The sequence below is a fragment of the Haliaeetus albicilla genome, chromosome 4, assembly GCF_947461875.1.
Source record: "Haliaeetus albicilla chromosome 4, bHalAlb1.1, whole genome shotgun sequence".
Taxonomy (NCBI): domain Eukaryota; kingdom Metazoa; phylum Chordata; class Aves; order Accipitriformes; family Accipitridae; genus Haliaeetus; species Haliaeetus albicilla.
Genome location: NC_091486.1, coordinates 19,026,864 through 19,051,102, shown reverse-complemented (window position 1 = coordinate 19,051,102; position 24,239 = coordinate 19,026,864). Strand labels below are relative to the sequence as shown.

The following is a 24,239-nucleotide window of genomic DNA, read 5'->3' as shown; positions in this document are numbered from 1 at the left end:
TCTACAACTTGACACCCTGTTTTCCAGGAAAGATAAAGCAAAACAGTTCTAAGAGAGAAAGCAGAAAAAAGGAGAAAGGTCTGGAAATAATCTGTAAGCAGAGACTGAGCTGCTTTTTAGTAGGAGACTTGGTAGAGAACAGGGTAATACACGGCTTTTATTTCCTTTCGCGTTTAACTCAAGAAGAGTTATATCATGAGTATCATTCCATGAAAGCAAACTGCAGTACATTTGAAACTGAAGGCAGGGAATGCTTTATTCCAGCGGGAAGAGTGAGGAGGGGAACCTGGCTCTGCAGTCCTGCAGGGCCACAGCAACATGACTGTTAAAGAAAGGATTGGGTATTTGTAAGGAATAGAACATCCACAGATACACACTGCTAGCAAAAATGTGTTGCAAGCACTACTACTTCAGTGAATAAAATGACAACGGGTCTTTGGACAGCAGCTCCTGTAGTGGCAGAATCCCTGAAAACTAGCAAAATGGTAAAGGTAATTTCACAAAAAAAAAAAAAAGCCAATGCTCAGCTCCACCTCTGTGCCACTAATGTGCCTTGTGGGGCCTCCGAAGGAAACTGCAAAACTATCAGCAATGCTGTGAAACAATGTGCTTTGTTCCAGGTCAAGCTCAGGTTTGTCTGGAGCTGGGCAGAGGCTCGCAAGGGCATTCGTGCTCCGGGCGGCAGGAAACCCACGGCCAGGAGAACTGCTGGATGAAACGAACTCTGCTGGCTCCAGCTCTGCAAGATGTTACACTGAGTCTAAAACTACAGCCTGACTGCCTAAACAAAGTTAAAAGAGAAGGAAAATCCTGCACTTAGTCTTTCTTTACCCACTGAAGCAGCGTATTCTGAAATATGCTGAAAATATGTCACTCTAACGACACTGCTGAACAGCTAAAAGCAAGACAGTTGTACTAGCAGTAAAGTAAGAAAGCCCTTGGGACGTGCTTTGAAATTTCAGAGGGATTGAGAGGTGCCCACAGGGTTTCCATCAACCCCTGCTCATCACCCTGTGAAAGCGGGATGCGATGCTCTGCGAGCTGGCGGGGCTTGGGGGCAGAGCTGCTGGAGGGGTCTGCCGCTTTGGGGCCAAGAAAGTAGCGAGGATGGGAGGTACGTTCTCCGAACCTAACCCTACCAGCTCTCCTGCCTTCTCGAGAAGGGAGAGCTAGTGGCCTGGGAGCGCTGGTGCGCCTTTTCGGTGCGTTAATTGAAGGCTGGCCACTAGAGGCCACTTACCCCTCAGTCTGTGCAACCTCTGGGAGAAAGGCTGGATGGACACCTACTTGGATCTGGCCTGGCTTTTCTAGTACCCACAACAGACGGAGTTCGGACAAAAGTAACAAAAAATTGCCACTAGGCCAGAGGGATTGATTTATAAGGAAAGGTTAGGAGCTAAATTTGTCTAGCGCAATATGGGATGACTAAGATGGGGAGGGGACAAGCCAGCAGTCTGGAAAGATCTCAAGGGTGTAAAACACGATTAAAGATTTTTTTTTTTCAAGCGGCTCTGCACAAAGGGCCTTAGAAATGGGTTAAAATTTAAAAGAGAAACTTAAAATGAGTATCAGGGAGAATTCTGCTAATGAGCATCAGATTGAAGTGCCCAGGCTGCTGGCATCACTGCCTGGGCTGCCATAAGAAGAACACAAGACAAAAGGGGAAAGAAAAGAAAAAAAAGCCCAGTATAGAAAACTGAATGAATGATACCTTCATCCTACTGTACCTTCTGGTTGTCGGGAGTACGTGATTCAGCATTCCCACTAGAAGTAATTTTCAGTAATAGAAGCATCATGCCAGCAGGCCAGATTCAAAGGGAGGCCAGAAAAATCCACAGCCTGCCGACCTGTGCGCACTCACACCTCCCTGCTCCCTCCGCAAGCGCATGAGTAAACAGAACTGGCTCACCCAAATCACCGTACCTTGTACCGACTGCCCAGGCTAAATAAATGCTGAAGGAAAGCGAGCAGGCGTGCTCCTGCGATGCTGGCAGCTATGGCATCTCCCACATGTTGCTAACAGGGCTTCCCCCAACCCCCAAAGGCTGCTTCACAGTGCCAGTGCAGGAGCTTTCCTGCTTTGCTGAGAAAAACGCATCTGGCACGCCTTCGAGGGGCAGAGGCGAGCAGTTCACACTGCCCCTTTGCAATAAAGATGAGCCGGGAGGGCTACAGCAGGCTGCCCCAGCTCCGTGGGCAAGGGGCTGCATGGAGACAGCCATCAGGCCCCGCATCCATCTCCTCAGCTCTTCCCTAATCCCCTGGCCATCGGGCTGAGAATAATTTAGCCGTGGAGTGTCTAGACAAGGAGTGGATGTTAAGATAGGGATAAAGCCAGAGGGGCAAAGCTGGTTTGGGGATAGAGGAGAAGAGACTCTGGCTGATAGACACAGATGGGAAGAGCTCGAAAAGGAGAAGGATTAGAAGCCTGGGAAGATTTTCCCGGGAAGACATACTGATGAGCCTGTCCATGTAGGACAGGAGCAGGAGTGCTGCTGCATACACCGAAGCACTCGAATGCTGCTGCGACAGTCACAGCCTCTGAGTCGAATGAAACAGGAGCGGGCTGCGCGGCCCCTACTCCTGCCCTGCCACGGTGGAGGAAGGGGGACACACACCAGAATGAAAAGGCAACACACAAGACAGTAAACACACAAAGTTTTCAGGCATGAAGGGCTTAACCTGTGGATCTCTGCCACATGGCTACGCTGAAACTAAGAAGACAGAAGTATTTGGTAAGGCTTAAATATGTCAATGAATCCGACACCCTGTTGAACTAGCCTGGATAAACCACCGTAGTCATTCACTTCTGAAGCACCTGCTCCGTTCCCCGACTCTCCCTTCCCAGGCCCCCCACGGAGGTACCGGATGGGACGGAGCTCCCACGGCCGACAGACACGGACACATACGCGGACACACGGGAACAAAACCCACTCCAGGACGAAGTACCAGCACCAGACAGTGACAAGGAGACACCCCTCCACTGGACGTACAGACGGCTCTGACAGACAGACACACGTACAGCCGGGGGAGCGAAGGGACGCAGGCGGGCACAGGGGATGCGCTGCACCACGTTACCGTGCCGCGCCGTGCAACCCCTACGGTGCGGTGCGGTGCGGTACGGTGCGGTGCGGTGCGCGGGACCGCACCACGCCGTGCAGCATCCAGCACCGGGCACTGCGCCGTGCCCGGCACCGTGCTGCGTGCCGTGCCGTGCCGTGCCGTGCCCCGTGCCCCGTGCCATGCACCGCCCTGCATGCACCATGCCGTGCCATGCACCACGCACCATGCCGTGCCATGCACCACGCAGCGCCCTGCACCGCGCAGCACCGGAGCGCCCTGCGCACGCCGCGCCCCGCACACGGCGGCCCGGGGGAGGGCGGCTAGGCGGGCTGCCCGGGCTCTACGGGGTACCGGCGCCCGCCACGCGTGTCCGCGGGCTGCTGCAGCCGGGGCAGCGGAGGAGGCAAGCGCCGGGACCCACCACCGCCCCCCCGCCCGGCCCGTACCTCGCACCGCCGGAGAAGGAGAGCCGCCCGCCGCCGCGCCGCGCCCCGGCCCCGCCACCGCGCTCCGCCCGACACGTGCCGTGCCGTGCCGTGCCGTGCCGTGCCGCGTCGCGTCGCGCCAGCGGCGGGCGGCGCTGCGGGCCCGGCCTCCCGCCGGCCCTGTGCAGGGCGCGGCGCGGCGCGGGCCCGCCGCCCCTCCCGGGCCGCCCCCGCTTACCGGTGGGGCTGCGGGGCGGCGGCGCGGGGCGCTCCCCCGGCGGCGCGGGGCGGCGGCGGCGGCGGGGCGGGGGGCGCGGGCCCCGCCGGGCGGGAGGGGGACGCTGGGGCGGGCTCCATGGCAACCGGATGTAAGCGGTGGCGCTCTAGCCGCCGCGGCCGCCTCGCTGGCGCGGCGTAAGGGCGCGTCTCTGTGGTAACGCGGAAGTGCGAGGGGCCGGCGGCGTTGCGGGACGGGACGGGACCAGCCGAGCCGGCCCGGGCCGGGCCGCGGTCACCTCGGCCTCCGCCGCCTCGGCCTTCCCCCCTGCAGATGGCGGCGGCGGACACGCTGGTGCGCGGCCTGGCGCGGCTGCTGCAGGACGCGGGTGAGTGGCGGGCCCCGCTGGGCCGGGCCGGGGTGAAGGCTCCGGCGGAGGGGGGAGCAGCGCTCACGGCCCGGCCCGTCCTTCCCCTTGTCTGCAGGGGACCTCGTCCTGGACGGCTCCAGCACGCTGACGCTGCTCACCCCCACCCTGCAGCACCTCACGCAGGTCTTCGAGCAACACCTGGGCTCCCGCAACCAGAACCGGGGTTTCGTGGCCCTACCCTCGCACCCCGCCGAGACCGCCGCTATCCTCCAGGCACAGTTCCTCTTCGACGTCCTGCAGAAGACTCACTCCCTGAAGGTCCGTACCTGCCGTGGCCGGGGGGGTGAGAGGCCGGGGGTACTGCAAGGCCGGCCAGTGGAGGTGGCAGGCGCAGCTCCCTGCTCCAGAGTGGCCTCCTTTGGTGCCCATTGACCCTGCCTTGTGTGCATGCTCCGTGGGTCGGATAGCTCTCACGGGGCTGTTGCATGGAGTCGTAGTTCAGCACAATACTGTGTAGCTACTTCATCTAGGATCAGCCATGCGACTCAGCGGAAAGTTTTTCAGAGCTAAAAACAGGGGCAGCAGGGGTTAATTATGTTCTGACCTTGGTAAGGTGTTGACGTTGTTGGGAAAATGATTATTTCCTGAAATGCCTGAGCAATTCAGGCAGTATCTGGCAGCTGAGCGCAGCTGAGTGCTCCCTGAGTAATGATGATTGATCTGCACAAGGCAGCAGAGCCGGGGTATTTACACCCACTACTCTGAGCCCTTCTGCTTCTTATTTCTGAGTTTTACATGCTCCTGCCTGGGCAGTGGTTCTGGTCGATCTGTTTCACAGCATGAGATACTGCTAGTAATGTGTCCTCGTTAACTTTGAGGAGGCTGTAATAAAGTACAGAGCTAGGGATTCATCAGAGGGCTTTTTGAAAGGCTGCATGTGTTACAAGGCTGCACGTGGTTATACTTGGCACTGCTGGGGGGGGGGTGGTAGAGGTGAAATGGGCCTGAAAGGGGAAGGGGAATTAGCAAGCTGTTCTTAGGTTCCACAGTGGTGCTCAGGAGGTGTTGTGGCTGAGCACTACAGCCTGCGATGCCTTATAAAGTGTTTTCTGTATGAGACTGATTGGAGAGATCATCTGAATGTTGTTGGGAGGGTCTCGTAGCAGTGTGCTGAAGGTGGAGATTGGAGTGGGGCCCAGTGCCTGTGGAGAGACACGGGTCCCCTGGCAGGAGGAGCTGGGGAGGGATGCCGCTGTCAGGAGGATGTTGTGGTGAGTGCTTGTGTTACCCAAAAAATGGGCTCTTCCTGTAACAAGCCTGTAAAGAAGGAGAAGCTACCCATTGTGGTGCAGTAACTGGTTTGCTTGGAGAAACTAATAATTTATATCAGCCCGATGAGATACTTAAGACAGTGGAGAGAGAGGAGACAGTCAGGGCACAGAGCAAGGATGGCATCTGAAATAAACTTTGCTAAAACTGATCATCGGAGCTTCCCAGTGCAAGCTTCCCCTACAAATGGTCCTGTTCAACACGCTGCATTAGTGCTGGCAGGCAGTGGGCAGTGATTCATCACTGCCAGGGCTGTAACTGTGGAAGCGGTAGTGGTGATGAGGCCTTGGGATGTCTGTTCTGCACCTGATGAGTCACTTCTGCGTGAACGTGGATGTAGCTGGCAGAGATGGTCTCTGCAGTTGTACTCTGATGTCTGCAGTGGAAACGTTAACTACTTCATTACTCACTTTGGCTGAAATACTGTTTATGCACTGTCCGTAGAAAGCATAAGAAGCTGGGTTTAATAAGCTGCTTTGTGGTACATGAACACAGCCTAACTACCCTGTGGTGAAAGAGCCTGTGGCTGAACTCCAGAATGCAAAAAGGAGGTTTGCAGGTACCTCAGTCTAATGCTGACAGTGTCTGGAGACCAACTCTGTTTTCCATTGTATCTGCTTGTGATTTGCCTTATTTGGCCTGTTCTAGTGAAATGCACATGCACACCTCCCACCAGTGTGCTAGTTCAGCTCAGTTGCTCAATAAACATAGCTCCAGCAGTTAGATTTGTCTCTGTTTAGTAGATTTGTTAGTGGTGGCTGATGAGGAATCCAGTTGTCAGACCTCACTGTGGTTCTGAAAGTGGTGAAGCCACGTCGGCAGGGGAGAAGAAAAGGAGCTCTATGGTCTGGCAGACTGTGGTCTTGTGCTAGCTAACATGCTTTTCTGTTTGACCTTTATTGAACTACAGGGCCAGGAGACGGTGCTGATACCAGCATCAGGGAAGAGCTTGTTAGTGAACACCCGAGCTGGAGGGGCGGGCCTGTTCAAGGTGCTGCGGTTGGTGCATCGGGAGGGCAGTATTGCAGCACAAATCGAGCTTGACATGAGACTTCTTTTCTGATTTCTCTAGCTCATTCATGTTCCAAACTGTGTTTTGCAATCTGCTGTGAAGATCTTCCCTTTCAAGTCCCTCCGGCATCTGGAAGTAAGTATAGGAGGCAGAACTGACTTTGAGTCTTGCTGTTTGGCTTTTCTTGACTTAGTTTTGTGGTTGCAGAATGCCTCTTCTCCTAAAACCTGGGTAGGCTCTTGTGGCTTCCCTAGAAGGCTAAGTCTAAACTCCTGCAACACTTGCTTGAGGTGAAGCTTGGATATGAGCAAAGGCTGGAGTGTTAGGGAGGGAGGCAGGGTCCAGCAGGGAAATGGGAGATCCCTTGCAGAGATGGGCTTGGGATGGCAGCTGCTCTTACGCTGTAATATTTTGATGTATGTTGTCCTTACTTTCTCCTCACTGCTGCAGTTGAGGTCTGTCCCTCCACACTGCCTCAGGGGACTGCGATTTGTCTATTCTCAGCTGGAATCTCTAACCTGTTGCAAATGTATCAGTACACTGGAGGTGAGTGTCTCTACACAGCTTGTGGGGAAAATTGGAGGAGAAAGGCTGTCTTGATACTACAGCCCTTCACACAGGGAAGAATGTAGGAGACAGCATTAACCATCTTATCAATCCATATTTTATATGGCATTTTCTCCCTTCCCTGTTCTGGGATCCTACTCCTGACTCAAACAGTGTTGAAGTATTCCCTGGCTGGATACATGTGTGCTCTGTAGTCTCCTTTTTAGTTGCTTGAGAAATTCTGGCTCCAGCCAATATTTGTACCAGCTAGGTCTGACTGTTCTGTGTGTCTGGCTGTTTCCATGTTCAAAGACCTGCAGCTGATCAACATTTATTTCATCGTACCTCGGCAGCCTTAAATCAGAACTGACTGTCAGAGGGAATGCTGTGCCCCAGTGTCTTACCTGCACTGGTGCCCAGCGGGTTTCTGAGACAGGAAGGCAAGCTCCAGCTGCAGAGAACTGAGTAGCGTGGGCTGTGCTAGGCGTGGGGCTCTGGGCTTCTGTCTGTGGCACAGAAGCAACTGCCTGCTGGGGAATGGGCTGATGGTAGGGAGTGCTTTGAAGCTGCTTTTGTCTGCCAGAGCACAGGTTGTTTGGCCAGGGCATGTGTATCTTCTGGTTTGATAGAGGTTTGAAAAAGGTTTTGTTAGCATGAATCTTTGTGCTTAGTGTTCAGAGCCTACAAATTGTAACATGTTAGGTTAACTATTGCCACTTGAGTGTAGGAAGCAAAAGCATCTCCCCTTCTTTCTAAATATCTAGCTGTGGATTTCCCACCACCTCAAAATACTTGAATCAGTGACCTGAAAGTCATTGGCAGTCCAGGCAAGGCAGGGTCTATAAGGCACAATATGCCAACATTGTTCTAGACTAGCTGTTCTCCTGTGTTCATCTGCTGTTACTGTAACAGCTAGTACTCATCAAGGAATGGTTCCTCACTTCTTCCTAGGAAATAATTTCAGCATGTGGTGGAGATCTGAGCTGTGCTCTCCCGTGGTTGGAATTGCAGACTGTGAACTTCAGCTACAACTCGATCACTGCCTTGGATGACTCACTGGTGAGTTGGGCATCCTTCCTGTGTGACTGAGAGGAAGAGAGGAGATGGTCACGGCCAGGAACTGGGCACTCCTTTACTGATGCTGCTAGGTCTGGGTGGGAGGGAGTAGGCAGTGTTAATTTTGCTGGCCTCTCCCAGCAGGACAGGGTTTCCATGCTTCGGTGGAGACATTTGTAGGATCTTATCTAGTATCTTTTTGTCCTTCAGCAATTACTGAATGCTCTGAGAATCTTGGATTTGAGTCACAACAAGATCCAGGATTGTGAGCACTATTTAACGGTGAGTATCTTGGGCTGAGCACCGGAGTTTCCTTGTATGGAGAGGACTCTGCTAAAGTGCTGTTTTCATTGACCATGTGCCTGCTACGTGAAGTATAACAAAAGAAATTGGAGACATAGCCCAGCAGGCATGTGATTTAGAGCTAGTGCTTGCAGCCTTGAAACTGTTGTCCTGTACGTGCAGTCCCTGTGCCACTGAGGCAGAGAAGGTAGTGTTCCTCATCCACTCTAAGACAGGAAAGTTAGCTGTATGTGTCACTGTATGTATCACTTGGCACTCCAGTGTGGCCAAGTGATAAATACAGCGATACGTACAGTGTACACTGTACATACAGTCGCACATGCAGTATGCATTCCATTGTGGCCAAAACTTCACTGTAATCTGTGTAACAGGTGGACATTATGTAGCCGGGCATGGGGCTGTAGAGACTTGCTGTTCGGTTTGTTCAGACTGCCAGTAGCATTTCTTTCTCACTCTCAGAAATCCCCTGTCAGTTATTTTAGAAAGGTGGTAGTCTGTCACAGTGGTGTGTGGGTCTCTGGGGAATGGCAATAAAATCCATGCTCTGCTGGGCTGGATCTGCTTCTTTTAAGAGAAGCTGTGAAACAGCTTTTCATGGATTTGGTGTGGCTCACAATGTATCATTCACCATCATCTTTGCAAAAGTAAGAAAGGGCTTCTTTTGGTAGTTCAGTCCTTTTGCTGGGGCAGGAGATCCAGTCCCTTCGTGTGTTGCGTTGAAGTTGATGAAGAAGCAGAAAGCTGCTCCTAGCAATTTTGTGAAGCAGTTAGGTCATGCTGAGTGCCCCTAGACAAACCACACCAAATGTGAACATCAAAGTCTTGCTGCAGAAATAGTCTTAAACTCACTTGTTGGTTGACCTTGGCGGGTTGAAAAAAATGGTGGGAGCTAGTGCCCTGTCTTGAATTCAAGATCAGGCTTTGAGCTAAGGTCCCAATTGATCTGGTGCTGCTCTTCTCTCTGAACAGACCCTTACAGAACTAGAGTACCTCAATCTGGCTTATAACTTCCTGTCCAAGGTGCCAAACCTTGGTATCTTCAGCCGATCCAAGCTGGTGACTCTGATCCTGCGCAGCAATGAGCTTGACAGCATTAATGGTGAGCCCACAAGGGAGGAGCGTTTCTGAGTTTGAGGCCTTTCTCTCTTCCTCAAGGAAGAACAGAACTTGAAATCTTGGACACAGCTATTTTTGCTAGGGTTCAATTCTGAGGGAGAGGGGTAGGTGGGAGGTTCCTAAGTTATGTCTTCTAGTGTGCTGATGGCTTCTTGCTTTGTTTGCAGGGGTTGAACAGCTAGTGAATCTGCAGCACCTGGATGTGGCCTATAACCTCCTGCTGGAACATACCCAGTTGGCACCATTGTCCACTCTGCACTGTGTAAAAAAAGTAAGCACAAAGGCTGATGGGTTGGTAGGTTAGAGATCTCATGGTCAGCAGTGCAAGGTGGAGACTGTGTGGTAAGAAGAGAGTTTTGAAAGATCAACTCAACTCTTGAGCCTTTAATTTTAATGTGGGAAGCTGATGGGGGAGCCTTGGAGAGACACCTGTATTTCAGCCTTCATTTTCGCTGACCCCTGCTCAAGCTAACCTTGTTCCATATATTCATCCCCACCTCCTTGCTCCCCCTTTCCAATTTTAACACTGCCAAGTTCAGTAAAGATCCTCCCCTGATCCTGTTGTGGATTTGTGTGTTCAGCGAAGTCTGAAGGAGGATAACCACAGTCACTGTAGTGCTTGTGAAGGAAGATAGCCTGCAAAGGACTGTTCTCTCAACGCTTCTCAGAGTCAGTACTGAAAAAGCTCCTAATGATTTAGGGGCATGAGTAGGAAGTACTTTAATTTCCTTCTCTATTTGCTGAACAAATTTCAGGAAGCATTGTAAAAGCTTAGTCCTCTCCTGGCTTGATCACCATTCCACTGCAAGGAAATTTCCTGAGGCAAGAAGAAAGCCTGGACCCTGCAGGCAGATTAGGTCGGGGTATAGAATATTGCTTCTAATAACAATTTCTCTATTTCCCCCACCCAGCTGCATTTAGAGGGAAACCCATTATGGTTCCACCAAAACCACCGATCTGCAACCCTTGTGCATCTGTCTCCCAGGGCAGCCTCCTCCAATGTGAGTATTAGCCATGTGCCTTCTGCCCCTGCTGTCGAAGGCATAAGGTGTTCTGACACTCAGGGGCAAATGTGGGGAAATAATTTCATAAGCCTAAACATTTATTCCAGTGGTATAAGTGGTGATTGTTTTGTGGGTTGTTTTTTTTTTTCCAGGTAGAGTAGTTTATCCTTAAATTTTTATGTGGTGTGCTGGCCAGGGCAGAGAGAGTTGAATACAGGTTTGCAAGACCTCAGATCTTAATATGTCTTCACTGTCTACTTCATCAGTTTTGCTCAGTGATGGTCCCAAAACTTTACTTTGTTCCTGCTAGATAGTGACTATGTAGCTGGACTTTGCAAAGAAGGAACTCACTGTCTTGGCCCACCTTGCCTGATTGCATACTTCTTTGGCAGCCATGGCCACCTCTTTCTCCCCATAACTCTGCTCTCAGCTAGATGTCATCACTGTTTTCCTTGCACTCTTAGGTCAATTCTTGGTAATCTGATTTTAAATAAAGAAGATGGCAAAGACAGCTTTCTGGCAATTTAGCAAAGTAAATTTGCTTGCTGATGGTCAGAGGTGTTCCGGAGCTGGTCTGCCCTTCATATTAGTGGCAAATGGCTGGATTCATTGTCTTCAAACTGCATCTTGGAACAAGCTTTCACTGAGCTCAAGTTACTGGAAGCTAGGTAGACTCAAGCTAAAAGTAGGGTACAAGCTTTGAGGTGAAAGTAAGGACCTCTCAAAACAATTCATGGGTTGTTGCAGAATAATCTATTGTATCTCTTCCGTGAACTGTCTTGGATATGTTTCTGGCAGTCATAAAGTCTGTAAACAGGAAAACCACAATGGTCCCTTCTGGCCTTATATGCTATTAGGTCAGGTAGCTACAACTAAGGAGTGATGGATAGGCAGGAACAGAGTTGTTTCTGGTAGTCTTTGCAGTTTTGTGCCAGGGATCCCAACCCTAGGGTGGCCTGAAGGGGAATAGGAGTCAGCAGATATTGTCCTGAGTATGTGCCAGCCAAATGGAATTTGATTGCAAATGGGTCTCTAATTACAGTTCCTCTTGGATGGGGAGCCACTCTCTTCCTCGGACCTAATGGTAAGTACAATTGCTGTAAACTGATCTTACTGGCTTTGGGAGTGGGAACTCTGACAGGTTTTTGCATTGTCATGTGTCCCATTAAATCTGTATGGACTGCCTTGACTCTTTGATACAGTTCATTTTGGCTCAGTCCATGCTGATTCCTAGTAATCTTTGGGACTGGCCAGTGTAACTTATTCTGTCCTGTGCAGCTTTGCAGAACTTGGAGCCTTGCCTGTTTCCTCTTCAGGTACTATCTGGTGTTTGATGCTTGAATTACATCTCAGCAAGACAAACAGTTATCGGTTTCCCATTAGTTGTTTTTAAGAAAGGCAGAGATTGAGTTAAATCGGAATGGTCTTGATAAACAATCTAGTCAACCAGGCAGGTTCTGTTGTCACCACTTCCACTGAAATGGTGAAAGTTTGGGGTGAGGGGCAGGGAGGTTGTCAGCCTGAGTTGTGGCCTGGTTACCTTGTCTCCCCTTTGCACTCAGCTGGCAGCGTTCTCTTCTTCTGGCTTTAGCACCTGCCAAGACTTGTGCAAAGTGTGTCACAGTCCATCCACACTTCTACCTCAGAGAAGACTGCACTGGACCGCAGTGCTCTGGACAGTTCCTGTGCTGCAGACTTCAGCGACAGTCAGTCACCAGCGGAGAACATGGCTGTCAGGCTCCCTCGGAAGAAAAGCAAGGTCTGCGACTGAGATAGTTTCTTAACCACATAGCTGGCATGTTGGGTGAAGGGGCTGCCTTGATGTGAAAGCCTCGTGCAGTGGGATGTGGTCTTGTACTGACTGTGTGGTAGCGAGCCTCTATGCTGCTGTGTGTTGGGAAGGAGCTGGGCTTAACGTCAGTCTTGATACATGGTGACAAATGTTTCATAGCATGCTTCTGCACTGTAACAGCTATGAACCCTTCAGCTTGGCAGAGCCTCTCATCAGATGCTGTTTTGGTTGTTCTGGTGCCTCCCAACTGTTCTTACCGTATTTGTTCCAGGGAAAAGTCAAAGTGCGCAGAGCGAGCATTTCAGAGCCCAGTGACACAGAACGTGAGCCCCAGACTTTACCTCTCTCTGCTGGTGAGGCTTGCCTTCTTCCTCAGTAACACAGCAGCTGAACTGCCCACAGTCAGAGAAGTGCTCTGGCGTGGTGACTATTTTCATATTTCCCAAGTTTTCTCTCTGCAGGTCTGGTACTACAGCATCAGAAGGAGATGAAGCGCTTGGACAGCTTCAGAGATCGCTTTGGTGTTGACTGGCTGCAGTACAAGAGACACCTGGAGGAGCATGACCAAGTGCCTGTCATCTGCCGTAGCCGTTCTGCAGATGACATAGCAGGCAGACCTGCTGCAATGGACTTGCAGAGTGAGAGCTCTGACCCAGAGCAAGTAAAACCCCCAGTATGCCAGAAGGAGTCCTCTCCTCCTTTGGATGATACTGAGAAGGAGGAAGAGCCTGAAGTGCAGCTGGATGAGCCTGTGGAAGGAGAACAGAGAGGAGAAGAGCAGGCAGATGAGCTAATGCTGGGGGAGGAAGAAGAGGAGAAGCCAGAAGGTAAACAGGTCCTTTCACTGTTATGTTTGAGGGCTTGGGTGACGATAGAATAGGTGGATCAAATGTGATATCCCTGAAGCTTTATCGTGCTGCCCAGTATTGTGGGAATTCTAAGGACTTGGGCCAAGCAGGCTTGAAGGCCTGCTGTGTGTACTGACCTCTACTGTGTCTTGTTTGGCAGTGGACCTTTGCCAGCCAGTGCTGGTGAGCCAAATAGAAGATGAAGGGGACCCAGAGCCAGACTGGATCTTCCTGCGAGTCACAGCTAAGCATGTGATTGAGGTGGAACTGAAGGCTGCCAGAGTCCTCCACAAGCTGGAGCTGAAGTGCCTGCAGAAGGTGGAGACCTCTGAGATGAACTGGAAGAGGATGGTGAGTTATGCCTCTGTATGAGCCTTTGGATCTTACTCACTGCATGGGCCAGCATTCTGGATTTGGGCTTCTGTCAGAGTACCCTGCAGGTCTTTTCCTACCTCCTGCAAAGCCTGATTGATTGAGCATCTCTTCCACCCAATGCATGTGTATCTAACAGCATCTGTATTGCTTAGAGTACCTGTGATACTGCAGCAGAAGCCAGCACCAATTCTGTTCCAAAGCTGGAGTGAAAAAGACAGTGACTAGACTTGTTCCAGTGCACAGAAATGAGAGACTTCTCAAGAGGAGAAGTCTCAAGACCTCCTTCCCATCCATTCCTTTCTGCGATATCGCCCTGGCCTTGGAGGACTGTTTGTGGATTGCACTTTTTCTTAGGCAGTGCAGCACTGAGCCTAGTGTGATGTTTAGAAAGCTACTGGTAGCTCAGTGGGTGGTTTTCCATCTGCTCTAGGTGCATGCTTTAGCACTCCCAGCCCTATTTTGCTTTTGTGGTTCTTTAGAAAGGGAGTTTGGAAATCTCTTTTTCTTCATGGTAGAATTTTAACATTCAGTGTGTGGATGGACATATTCACTGGCTTCTCTAATACTGTTTTCCCCAAAAGCTCCAATTCATTTTTTCTTCCTGCCCTTGTACCTCTTGAATGTTTGTGGCTTGATATTCTTCTGTAATACCTTCATGAAAAGGTGTTTTGTTTGAAATGCTTTGTTCTGGGCCTTGAAACTTACTGTTGTCCTCAGCACTTATGAGCTTGTTTTTATTTATTTATTTGTTTATGCCCATTTTACCAGGCTCCCAAATGCTGTCAGCTATGGAGGGCTACTCAGGGCTTACTAAATTAAGTGCTTGTATGGCCACGTTTCAGCTGGTTGCAAACAAATGCAGTCTGTATACTGATGCTGCACCTCCTTTCTAGAACTGGTGTTTTCTCTCTCCTGTAGGACTTGGAGCGAGTTTTCCCTGTCCTCACATTGCACTTCAGCTACATTCGCAAGGACCGGCAGAAGCGCAGATATGTGGTGCTTGACGACTGCCCTGAGCAGTGTCTACAGGTAGGGGAGGCTAGAGGGGGAAGCCTGGGGAGGGGGGCAGTGTTACTGGAAGACACTGAATTCTTCCAGCCAGCACTGGGCCCCTGTTCTCAGAGCACATGCCCATCTGCTGCTCTGTGGCAGCCCATGTCTGGCTTGTAAGCTCAGGTTTTATGCTGCTCCACAGATGACCTGTGGAGGGCCCTGTGAGCATGTCCATGGGCAGTGGAGATCCTGGAGCATAAAGGGTGCTGTCAAGGAGAAGGTCCTGCAGTTTTCTCCCTCTTGGGAAGAAAAGTTAGTAGCCAAGTTAGCAATCCTTACTTGTTGTGCATGTGCAACATAATGTTTCCTGGCTGCTGAGTGATGCACTAGCCTGTACTTAGCCTCTGGACAGTGAGAGCGTCAGTGGCAACTCTGGTCTGCGCAGCTGCTGTAGTGACTCTAGTCTCAAATCTAAGTATTTTTCTTGAGGTGCTGTTGTTTAAGTACATTAAAACAAGTTGTGTTACAGAGAAGGCACATATAGATGGGACCTTTGAGACTAGCGTTCCAGGGAGAGCCTGTCAATAAGTAGGTACAAGGCAGAAACTTGCTAAAACAGGTTCTCTTGGTCTTCTGCAGTGAAGCTCTGTGCCCTTGGCAAGTCCTGCACAGACTGGCTGTTAGCTGGGAAGTGGCCCTGCACCCCTTGCACTCTGAAATGCTGTAATGAGGCATGTGAGGAGACTTGCTGATGTCAGAGGCTTGCTTTGGATTAGGATGGTTATAGCTGCCTGCTAGCACTCTTTTCCCTGTGTTACTACTTCTAGTGTGTCCTTGAAGTGTTGTCCCCAGCTGTTGAGGAGAATCGGCGAAATCAGGACCAGGAAAAGGGATCCACGAAGCTCCAGTGCCTGAAATGCAAGCAGGAATTTTCGCAGTCCCTGGCTCCCTGGCATCAAGTTCCCTATCCTTCAGAGGTTGGAGATGCCAAAATCCTGGAGACCTTAGTTGCCTCAAGTCAAGGTAGGATGCAGTGCCCAGAAAAAGGATGCTTTCTAATGCCCTAGGCAGACTGCCGGAATGGCAGCTGTGGTGCAGAGCGTGGAATGTATAGGAGAGGGTGATGCCTTGGCTGTACTGGAATTTAAACCTGTTGTGGTATGTATTCTCACTTGGCCCACTTGGACTGGGAAGAACCTGCCTTGTTCACTGGCAGGAATAAGCCACTGTTTCAAGGTTAAGCAAACGGCGCCCCTGTTGTGGGTGTCCTGGGGTCTAGGAGAACATAGGGGTGTTGAAAACTGCAGATCGTCCACAGAAATCTGAAGTCTGGGAGAGGCATTAAAGGTCATGTAGTCTCTCCTGTTGAAACTGTGGTCAGTTCTGCCACAGAGACTAATTTGTTCTAAAGGGCTTTTGCTAACAGAGGCTTCTGGGGAATCTTCTCCAGTATTTCAGGTAAAACTTGGGCTGTTAGACACCAGAAAAACCACCAGAACCCTAACCTAAGTCTCACTTGCTGTCATCTTAAGCCCACTCTTGCTTCCCTTTTGGGGAATGATTTATTCCTTTCTTTGCACTTGAGGGCCATTGTTGTCCCCCCATGACTAGTCCTGTCTTCTGTCCTCTAGACTAAATAAGCTCAACTCCCTAGATAATTTGCTTGTCAGTCATATCTCATACAATGCAGTTATTCTTGCTGGTCTCCTTTGTACTCTTTCCCATTTGTCCACATTTTTCTTTGGGTGTCTGAAACTAGATGTGGTATTTTGGCTGAGACATGGCTAGTGCTGAATAGGTGCCTTATGATTCCTAAGTTTTTCAAAGCTCAGTTTGTATTTGAAGCGGGGAGTGCCCAGCCTCAGCTCAGAAGATGCTGCTCATTTGATGAAGTATCCTGGCATTGAAGTACTACAGTGAGGGCAGAGGTGCTGTCCTGGCTGCAGCATTTTTTTCCACCCCAAGACACTTTCTCCCCCCTGCCAGGGTAGTGGGAGTCCCAAGATCCAGCTGGGAGTCTGCTGTGGTGTGGGTGGAGCATCAGGAATTGGGGTCAGGAGGGATGAGGACAGCTGGAGAAGGAACACGGCATGCTTGTGGTTTGGCTGGCTGGAGGATAAACCAAGCTGGGGATGGAGGTGGCTAAGGAAGGTTGGATAGACTGGTCATGAGCTTAGGCTTCAAAGGTTAGGTGAGCACTTGTGGACACGAAGTCGAGGGAAGTCATGAGATAAAGCCCTGATGTAGTTTTGGTTGCAACTACAGCACACACTGGTCACCCTAAATCTGAGCAGAGCTATTTAGGGTGGATGTTGGCACTGATCCAGAATTTCTCATTGATTCGTGAGAGGAGGTGTGTAGGATATGATTCTGAACAGAGTTGTTCAGCAAGCTGCTCAAGTCGGACTATAAATATTGTCTACTTTGAAAGGGATGGTTTGTGGTTTGCAGAGGGGGGAAAAAAAAAAGTAGAATCTTGTTGGGGGAGAGCTGTTCTAGTTTTTCTTTATCCCTAACGAAATCTTCCACAGATGCTGCAGCAGATGGTGAGCCCATAGCCTGTCCCAGTTGTTCCAGTGACCATGTGGTCATCTTGCCTTCAGAGGCGTGCTCCAGCACACCTTTGCCACCTGGCCCCGACAGCACGAGTGAGGACCTGTCAGACTCTGTCCTGGAGGGAGGCAGCCAGCAGGAGGGCCCAGAGGAACCACCTGCCCTGGCCAGTGAGAGTGGGAAGTTTTACATCGGTGGGGAGGACAGCTCGGAGATGGATACCAGCAACAGCACCAGGACCCCGGAGCTGAGTGGCGAGCACGACGGCACTCTCCATTCCAGCTCCCGCAGTTCAGATGGGGGCTGTGGGAAGAAGGAGCTGGGCATGAAGAGCCAGTACTTGTCCCTCAGCCACACAGACACCAATGGGGGCAGCTTGATGGGGAGCTACCGTTACAGTGTTTCTCGTGGGCCCACTCCTTCCCAGCTCTCTCTGAACTCTGAGTCTGAGGAAACATGGAATCTCAGTCCCTGTGAGTATGTAGGAGCTGTGCAGGGTTTAGGGGTCTGCACAGCTTGGTGTTGGGCTTTATCACTGGTGCTTGCAGGGTGCACTGCCTCCTGTTTAAAGGGGAGGGAGGGGGTCATCAAGCACGAGTAGCAGTGAACACTGTTCTTGTGAGCAGAGTTTTTTCTTTCCCCTCTCTGTTCAATCCTCACGCCTGAAGGTAGGGAAAAACTGAGTCAGCTCCTAATGCCTAGTATTGCTCAGACTCTGAGTAATAGGGTCTTGTTCTGGGAGCTGCACTACTCAGTTACAGGCACACTGGGTTCCTGCAGCACCAGTGAGCTGCCAGCCGGAGTGTTACCTTTGGAGAATAGCATGCACAATTTCTCTGTATTTATTCTCTGGCTTAAGTGCAGTGTGAGGCTGGTGTGTTTGTAGGAGGCTGTGTTTTGTGGATCTACAGTTACTTGTGCTTTCCTCAGTGGTCTTTTGTGAGCTTCAGATGACAAAGCCAGTCCGAAAGAAGAGACTCTGTGCTGGCTGTGAGGGCTATTGTGCAAGATAGCAGTTACTAGGATGTCCACAAATGCTTTTTGTGAAGGGCCTTGGATTTCTGATGTAGCAGACTGCCTTTTCTTGGGCATTGGCTTGTGATTTACAGAATAACTGAAGTTAGACAGGATCTATGGAGGTTATCTGGTCCAGCCCACCAAGTGACTCTACTGCAACTGCAGTCTAGTCCTGATTTGCAAACCCATCAGCTTCTCAATCTATAGAGATCTCCCCTAGACTTTTGATACTGCTGTGGCTCTGAAGAGGAGTTGGTATAGGACCAGTGTTTAGGATTGCCATATTCAGTCTTGTACACTTGAAGTGTGAGAAGTAAAGCCATCTGTTCTTTTGGGTTATATCTCAAGGTCCCAATTTAAAACTGAGCCCATGAAAAAGTTCCTGCTAAGAAGTTGACTAGTGTAGTGTTTCTGATGGAAAACAGGCTCAGCTGGGGAGTGTGTACTCTCGGGCAGTATCATGGCTACTGTATAAATTACTTAGTCATATAATTGCATGACAAACCTAATTATATTCTTAAGCAGTTTTATTGGTGTCTTCCTCAGTCCCCTTTAGCCTCACCACAGTCGAAGTCAAGAGTTTAAAAAGTTGACCTGAGCTGACACCAGCTGAAATGAGAAATGTATTTCTGGCTTTGTGATAAAGAACTGCCCTCCTGCCAAATTTGGCAGCAAAACAGTGTCCTCCTGTGACTAAACAGCTGAGCATAAGTTGAAGATGGGTTAGACCAAAGCTTTGTATATCTGAAGAAGCAAGTGTTGGAGTGATGGAGTCCCCTCATGCAGTCTCCCCATTGAGACCTGTGGCCTGGAAAGCCCTGACTTTGGCCCTTTTTCTTGAGGAGAGACTTGATGGGAGCAGGTGTGCAGAGGGTGTGACACTGCTGTGCTGGTGCCAGTCTGCGTGCTTAGGCAGCATCTGGTCAGTGGGCAGAGTGCTAATCCCACCCTTGGCTCTCCTCAGCTGTAAACAGCATCCTGAATGTGAGGGACTTCCGTTCCGTGGATCATCGCCTGAAGCTGTATCTGGATATGGAGGTTTTTGAGGAGAATGCTGAGGAATTCCAGTGCTTCCTCAAGGTGAGCTCCCGCAGCGCCACTCCTACAGCTCCTTGGCTATCCTTCTTGCCACCGTTCAAATTCTGCTCTGGGGTGGCATCCCAGAGACTGTGGGGTGTGAAGGGAGCTGAAGTGTATTGGAGTCAGTCCTTCCCATGGGTGGGCTGGCAAGGGGCAGGCCAGTGCTATGACCCACCCTCTCTGTGCTCTAGGTGGTCATGGTGAAGTTTGGCCGTCAAGGAGAGTTCCTCTCAATCCTGGTTGCTTCTGATCTCAAGATTTATGTGCTGGAAGTCACTGGAGCTATCAGGTGAGGAGAATGGTGGCAAGTGAGACCCTGCAGCAAGGCTGTGAGCGCTGGGTAGTGCCAGCCTGTGCTAGCCTTACCCTGGAGGTGTGGTGACATGCAAAGGCTCTTCTGGGAAACCCCCCTGCTGCAGTCTGATGTGGGAGAGGAGATGGGGCAGCCTGCTGCAGCTGACGGCTGTGCTCTGTGATTAGGGGACAACCTGCAGACTGGCTGAAGAAGAACGACTCTCACTACCTGTCTGATATTTCCCATCTGGAAGTGGGACTCTGCCACCAGAGCTTGCGAATGGAGTTTGAGAACCCAAAAGCGTCCTACAACCTGCTGATCCGGAACCAAAGCTGCTGTGACCAGTTCCTGCAGACCCTGACATGTAAGAGTAGAGCTGTGGTGGGGGCCAGGGGGAAGAGGATTTTGGAAGATTGGTTCTTGGAGAGCTACCAGGAGAGCTGTAGTTGGATGTATGTTGGAAATTCTCTTCTTGCCACTCAGAAAAAAGTTGGGGTAGAACCCCACTGGCATCATAGCTTCCAGTGCCTCTCTGTAGACTAGAGAACATACTGCCCTTGGGCTTGTAATAAAAGATGTCTACCTTCTCCCCCTCTTTAGATCTCATGCAAGAGCTACCTGCTAAGCACAGGAGTAAGGTGAAGGAAATCCCCACTGTGGAAATGAATCCACAACATTGGCTATGGTAAGGACAGCTTCTGAGACGTTGGGGTTTCAGATAGAAGAGGATGTGTGCTTTTCCAGCAGTGCCTGGGAAGCGTAGTGCTCAAAACGGGGCAGCACAGGAAGAGGCACTATTGGAGCAGCAGCCAGGCCTACATTACAAGTTTAAGGCAGCTGGCTCAGGTGGCTGGTGCACAGGGGGTGAGCAGGCAAAGGGGTGTCATGGACTGAGCCAGGCAGGGCAACTCCAGCTCTCCTGGAGGAGACTGAACAGAATGTAATGGAGGGAGGAAAAGGGGGAGGCATAGGGCAGCCTCCTCCCTTGCAAGAAGCATTTGGTTCCTAACTGGCAGGGTGGTAGGTAGAGTAACAGGAGAGAGAGGAATTTTGCAACATCTGGAAGAGATGGGTCCCTCCCTTCCCCAAGAGGACAGTGAACAGTAGCTAGCTCACAGCAAACCTAGACTGCAAACAGAGTGCTTCCTTGATCAGCCCACTGTTGTATCTCCTCCAGGCCTCTGCTGGACTCCAAGACCACAGATTCTGCAGCTGCAGATGACACTTGTTTCTTCTACCTGCTGGCCTACCTGATCCAAGGTACAGGAGATCTCAGTGGCCAGGTGTCCCACACCTTGTGCTGTGTGCTTACATGCTGGTGTTTTTAGCATACAGTCTGTGGGAGAAGAGCCGGGCCATTGGTCTGTCCAGGGGCATGGGTGAGGGCTCTTTTTTTAGCGTTGAGATGTGTAGAATAGCAATATGCTTCTTCCTGTATATCCAGTGAGTCTCCCAGCCCTTTTCTGCATGGAAGTCCAGGCTCTAGGGAGCAGTTGGTCTTGCACCCAAAGTTTGGTGACAATTCAGAACAGTTTCTGAGAAGCTGGAGATTATCTAAGGGCTGGGTCATTGCCCTGAGCTGAGGGGTCATACCCACAGTTGGTTTGTGTGAGGAGCTGAAAGGCTCCTCGGTTTGGGAAAACAGAAGCTGGTGTCTGGAACCCAAGACAGTAGGACAGGAGCAGCCTGCTGGAGCCCATCAAGTTCTGTTCCAGGGCTTGCTGAGGGCCAAATGTGCTAAACCTGGGATTTGAGTCTTCAGTGAATTATTCCAGTGTCATCTTGGCTTGGGACACAGAAAAAAATTAACATAGCTGTTCATCAAATTCTGACCAATTTGTTACTGCTTTTGCACCCTTGTTCACCATTGGCCATTGTGGAGGTATGAGAGAATGAGAATCAGAAGGAATCTGTGGGAAGTATGTTTATTGGTCTCCTCAAGCTGAACAAATAGTCTGTGGGAGGGAGAACTTCAGATGAGTTTTTCTTACTCTACAGTTTTCTCCTTTTTTAGAGTATGGTGCCCAAAACTGGACACAGTTCCAGCTGAGGCCTTGTTGCCAAGTAGACAGGACTAATTAAACATCCCATTTCTGATATTCCTACTAATTCCCAAGAGCGAGATATGATGAGAAAAGCAACGTGTTGCTGTAGCAGCTTGCGATCCCCTGTGACCTCAGCCAGTTCTACTAGTCGTTCCCTATTTCTGTGCATCTGACTTATTCCCAAGTTCTAGTGTCTTTCATTTGCATCCACTGAAATCAGCTGGATGATATTTATGGTCCCTACAGTTTATCAAACCTAATTTGCTTCCTGCCATACTTACGACACATCCCAACTTGGTATTAAACTTTATGTGTGTGATCTCTGTTCCAACCATCAGATATCTGCAGCCAGATGAATTGAGGCCAAAAAAGGCAGCCTTTTAGCTGGAGCTGCTGACTTTTAACTAAGGAGTAGTAAAGTGCTGTTTAAGAGGTCCAAGGACTCAAGTGTCTTTTCCTGCTTCACATGAGGACATAGGCTGGACGAGGACATAGGCTGGACAATGCCTGCTGGGTGGTGGTCTTTCATATGCATGCTCCTGCAGTGAACTTGGATAAACTGGTCAAGCCCAGCCACATTTAGCTACCCTGCTCCACCTCTTCAGTCAGGAAGCTGGATAAGGCTGTTCACCCAGTTACTGTTGCTGGAAAGGATTTCCCTAGGGGAGGAATGGAAAGTAAAGCTGGTTCTGTGGTGACTCAGGCTCTCAGCAAAGCCTCTCCTATTCCCTCATATCCTTTTAGGGGCATCTGCTTTCCCTGTGACCCTGCTGAGCACCCGAAGCATGCTGTTTCTGCTGGAGGAGAATCACCAGTGGCAGGTGCAGCCCTCCTTGGATGCAGACCATGAGGCAGAAACGCCTCCTAGGAGCAACATCCAATTGAAGGAGAAGCAACCGATCAGCAGTATTAGCAATGTCATAACCTATCGCCTCTGTCCTTGTGACATCAAGCTGATGCTTTATGATGAGGTAACCAGGAGGTGGTCATGGGGCATGCAAGATGCTGGGGGCTGGATTGTGCTCAGACCCTGTTCCTGCCAAGAGTGTCTTGGGGCTGTCATCTCCCATCCTAACCTGGGACCTTGCACTACAGAGGCAGGGGAGCACAGTGAATTGCTGCTGTACAAAAGTCATGCAGGGACACTTCCACGGCTGGCAGCAGAGAGGGAGGAGGATGGCACTTAGGAATTGGGAGGAGCTGGCAGCTGCACTGGGGAATAGCGGCTCAGTGCTGATCAGTGCCTTTTAGGCTAGGCTCTGCTCATCCACCTTCCTCTCTTTCCTCCCTCCCAGGTGCTGAAGGTGGAGAGCACTTGGCACATCCGTACAGAATGCCCTGAGCTCCTGGTAGAGCTGGTGGAGTGGATCCGCAGGCCCTGGGAGGAGATGTTCTCGATCGAGCTACGGAAGGCTGTGTATGAGGGACTGGAGTGAGCTTGCCGGCTGTAGGCAGGCAGAACTGGGAGTCGAGAGTGCTGCTGTGCTGGCAGTGATGCACAAGTGTTTCCCACTCCCATATGACCTTGCTGTCCTGTGGCCTCTGCTTTCTACTCTACTCTTGCCCCTGGCCCTTTTTGGTGAGGAGGAGGGGAGCACACGGTGGTCCAGACTGCACAGTCAGTCACTTGCACTGGGTTGGCCATGGAAGAAGGAGGTGGAGGATGTTCCCTGTAATACTGCATAAGCTACACAGAGTTTTAACTTGGCAGTGTCTGCTAGTATCCTTCAGGGTCATATGGAGTGTCACTGAAGGAAGAAGGGAACCAGACGACAGCATGTTCAGTGGGACATGCAGTGGTACTAGGCAAACAGCAGGCCAGAGGCAGTTGGGTGCAGTGGTCTTTCTTGCAGGTCTATTTGCTGCCTTCATAGCTGTCTCAGAACAGCTGCCATTATCTGCTGCTGATTTTTTTTTTTTTCTTTTCCTCCCCCTCCCTCTTGTCCATGGCTTCCTTAAAGCTGCCTGCTTCAAACAGGAGCCTGATTGCACAAGGGGATGAGGCATGTTGTACTAATAAGCCCACAGAGAGCCCTTACCCACCTGCCTGGCGGGACATGGCTCAGTCTGCTGCTGTAGTCTTTCACTGTCACTGGGGAGGGAGGAGCTGTGAGGGTCTTAGCACAGAAATGTGTTGCTCATCACTTAGGGGTCAGGACCCTGGGTGGGCACTGGTAAGTAAAAGTGAGGCTTAGGCTTTTCTGAGCAGTCCAAAAGCAAGAGTCTATTTTAACATGTTTTACTATTTTCTATTGTAATAAAAGCTTATATTTATTGAATTGTCACATTTTCCTTGTTTCATCCTCTTGCACTGCTGTAATGTCTTTGTATGGTCTTGCATACTAGCTTTGCAGCAGCCTCAAGGGTTCCCCAACATCTCACAAGTTTCGAGCCATTCTCCCCCTCCTGTTCCGGGTGGATGCTGATGGGCTGCTAGACTAATCTTCTCCACCTGGCTGGCTCCCAAGCAGCAACCAAGGAACAAGGCCCACACAGGATTAGACTGACAGCAGGTACTGATTGTGGTGTTCTCCTGTGACAGTTGCCCTCAAGTGAGCATCCTGTGGGCTCCCAGCCCCAGCAAGTTGCTTACTGGCTGTACAGGTCCTCAGAAGCATGCCTCTCACAGGAGCTGTGGCTGCTGTGGCTGTGGAGGTGGGAATACCTGCCCTTAGGTTCTTCCCTGTACCAAGCTTTACCTTGTCTCAACCTCTCCTGCGCAGAGTTACATGCAGCTCAGAAAATGCTGTTGCCTGGCCTGGGCTTGCCGTGTCACGGGGTCTCTGCACACTGTCTCTGC

General features: G+C 50.6%; 2 protein-coding genes across 2 annotated transcripts in view; one reads left to right on the top strand and one right to left on the bottom strand.

The window, feature by feature from the left end:
• SLC4A3 (solute carrier family 4 member 3) overlaps positions 1-3,595 on the bottom strand; it is a 33,845-nt gene extending 30,250 nt beyond the window's left edge. Inside the window, exon 1 of the mRNA XM_069781214.1 lies at positions 3,510-3,595. The gene's annotated coding sequence lies outside the window, so the exon portion shown is untranslated. The remainder of the gene's footprint in view (positions 1-3,509) is intronic.
• Positions 3,596-3,856: 261 nt separating this feature from the next.
• STK11IP (serine/threonine kinase 11 interacting protein) lies at positions 3,857-23,718 on the top strand. Its single transcript, XM_069781210.1, has 24 exons — positions 3,857-4,093; positions 4,191-4,393; positions 6,477-6,551; positions 6,867-6,962; positions 7,914-8,021; positions 8,229-8,300; positions 9,291-9,420; positions 9,605-9,708; positions 10,349-10,438; positions 11,484-11,525; positions 12,033-12,200; positions 12,505-12,586; positions 12,695-13,060; positions 13,242-13,432; positions 14,375-14,485; positions 15,277-15,472; positions 16,981-17,475; positions 18,984-19,099; positions 19,291-19,388; positions 19,580-19,758; positions 19,995-20,079; positions 20,572-20,654; positions 22,184-22,410; positions 22,735-23,718. Exons 1-24 carry the CDS (start codon positions 4,039-4,041, stop codon positions 22,873-22,875), a joined length of 3,513 nt encoding a protein of 1,170 aa, XP_069637311.1. The 5' UTR covers positions 3,857-4,038; the 3' UTR covers positions 22,876-23,718.
• The last annotated feature ends 521 nt before the right edge of the window (positions 23,719-24,239 follow it).

Coding starts and splice junctions, on each gene's coding strand:
- STK11IP (XM_069781210.1), top strand. CDS start 4,039: ATGGCGGCGGCGGACACGCTGGTGCGCGGCCTGGCGCGGCTGCTGCAG. Junction 11,526..12,032: donor TCTCTTCCTCGGACCTAATG/GTAAGTACAATT, acceptor TTCTGGCTTTAG/CACCTGCCAAGACTTGTGCA. Junction 12,587..12,694: donor GACTTTACCTCTCTCTGCTG/GTGAGGCTTGCC, acceptor TTCTCTCTGCAG/GTCTGGTACTACAGCATCAG.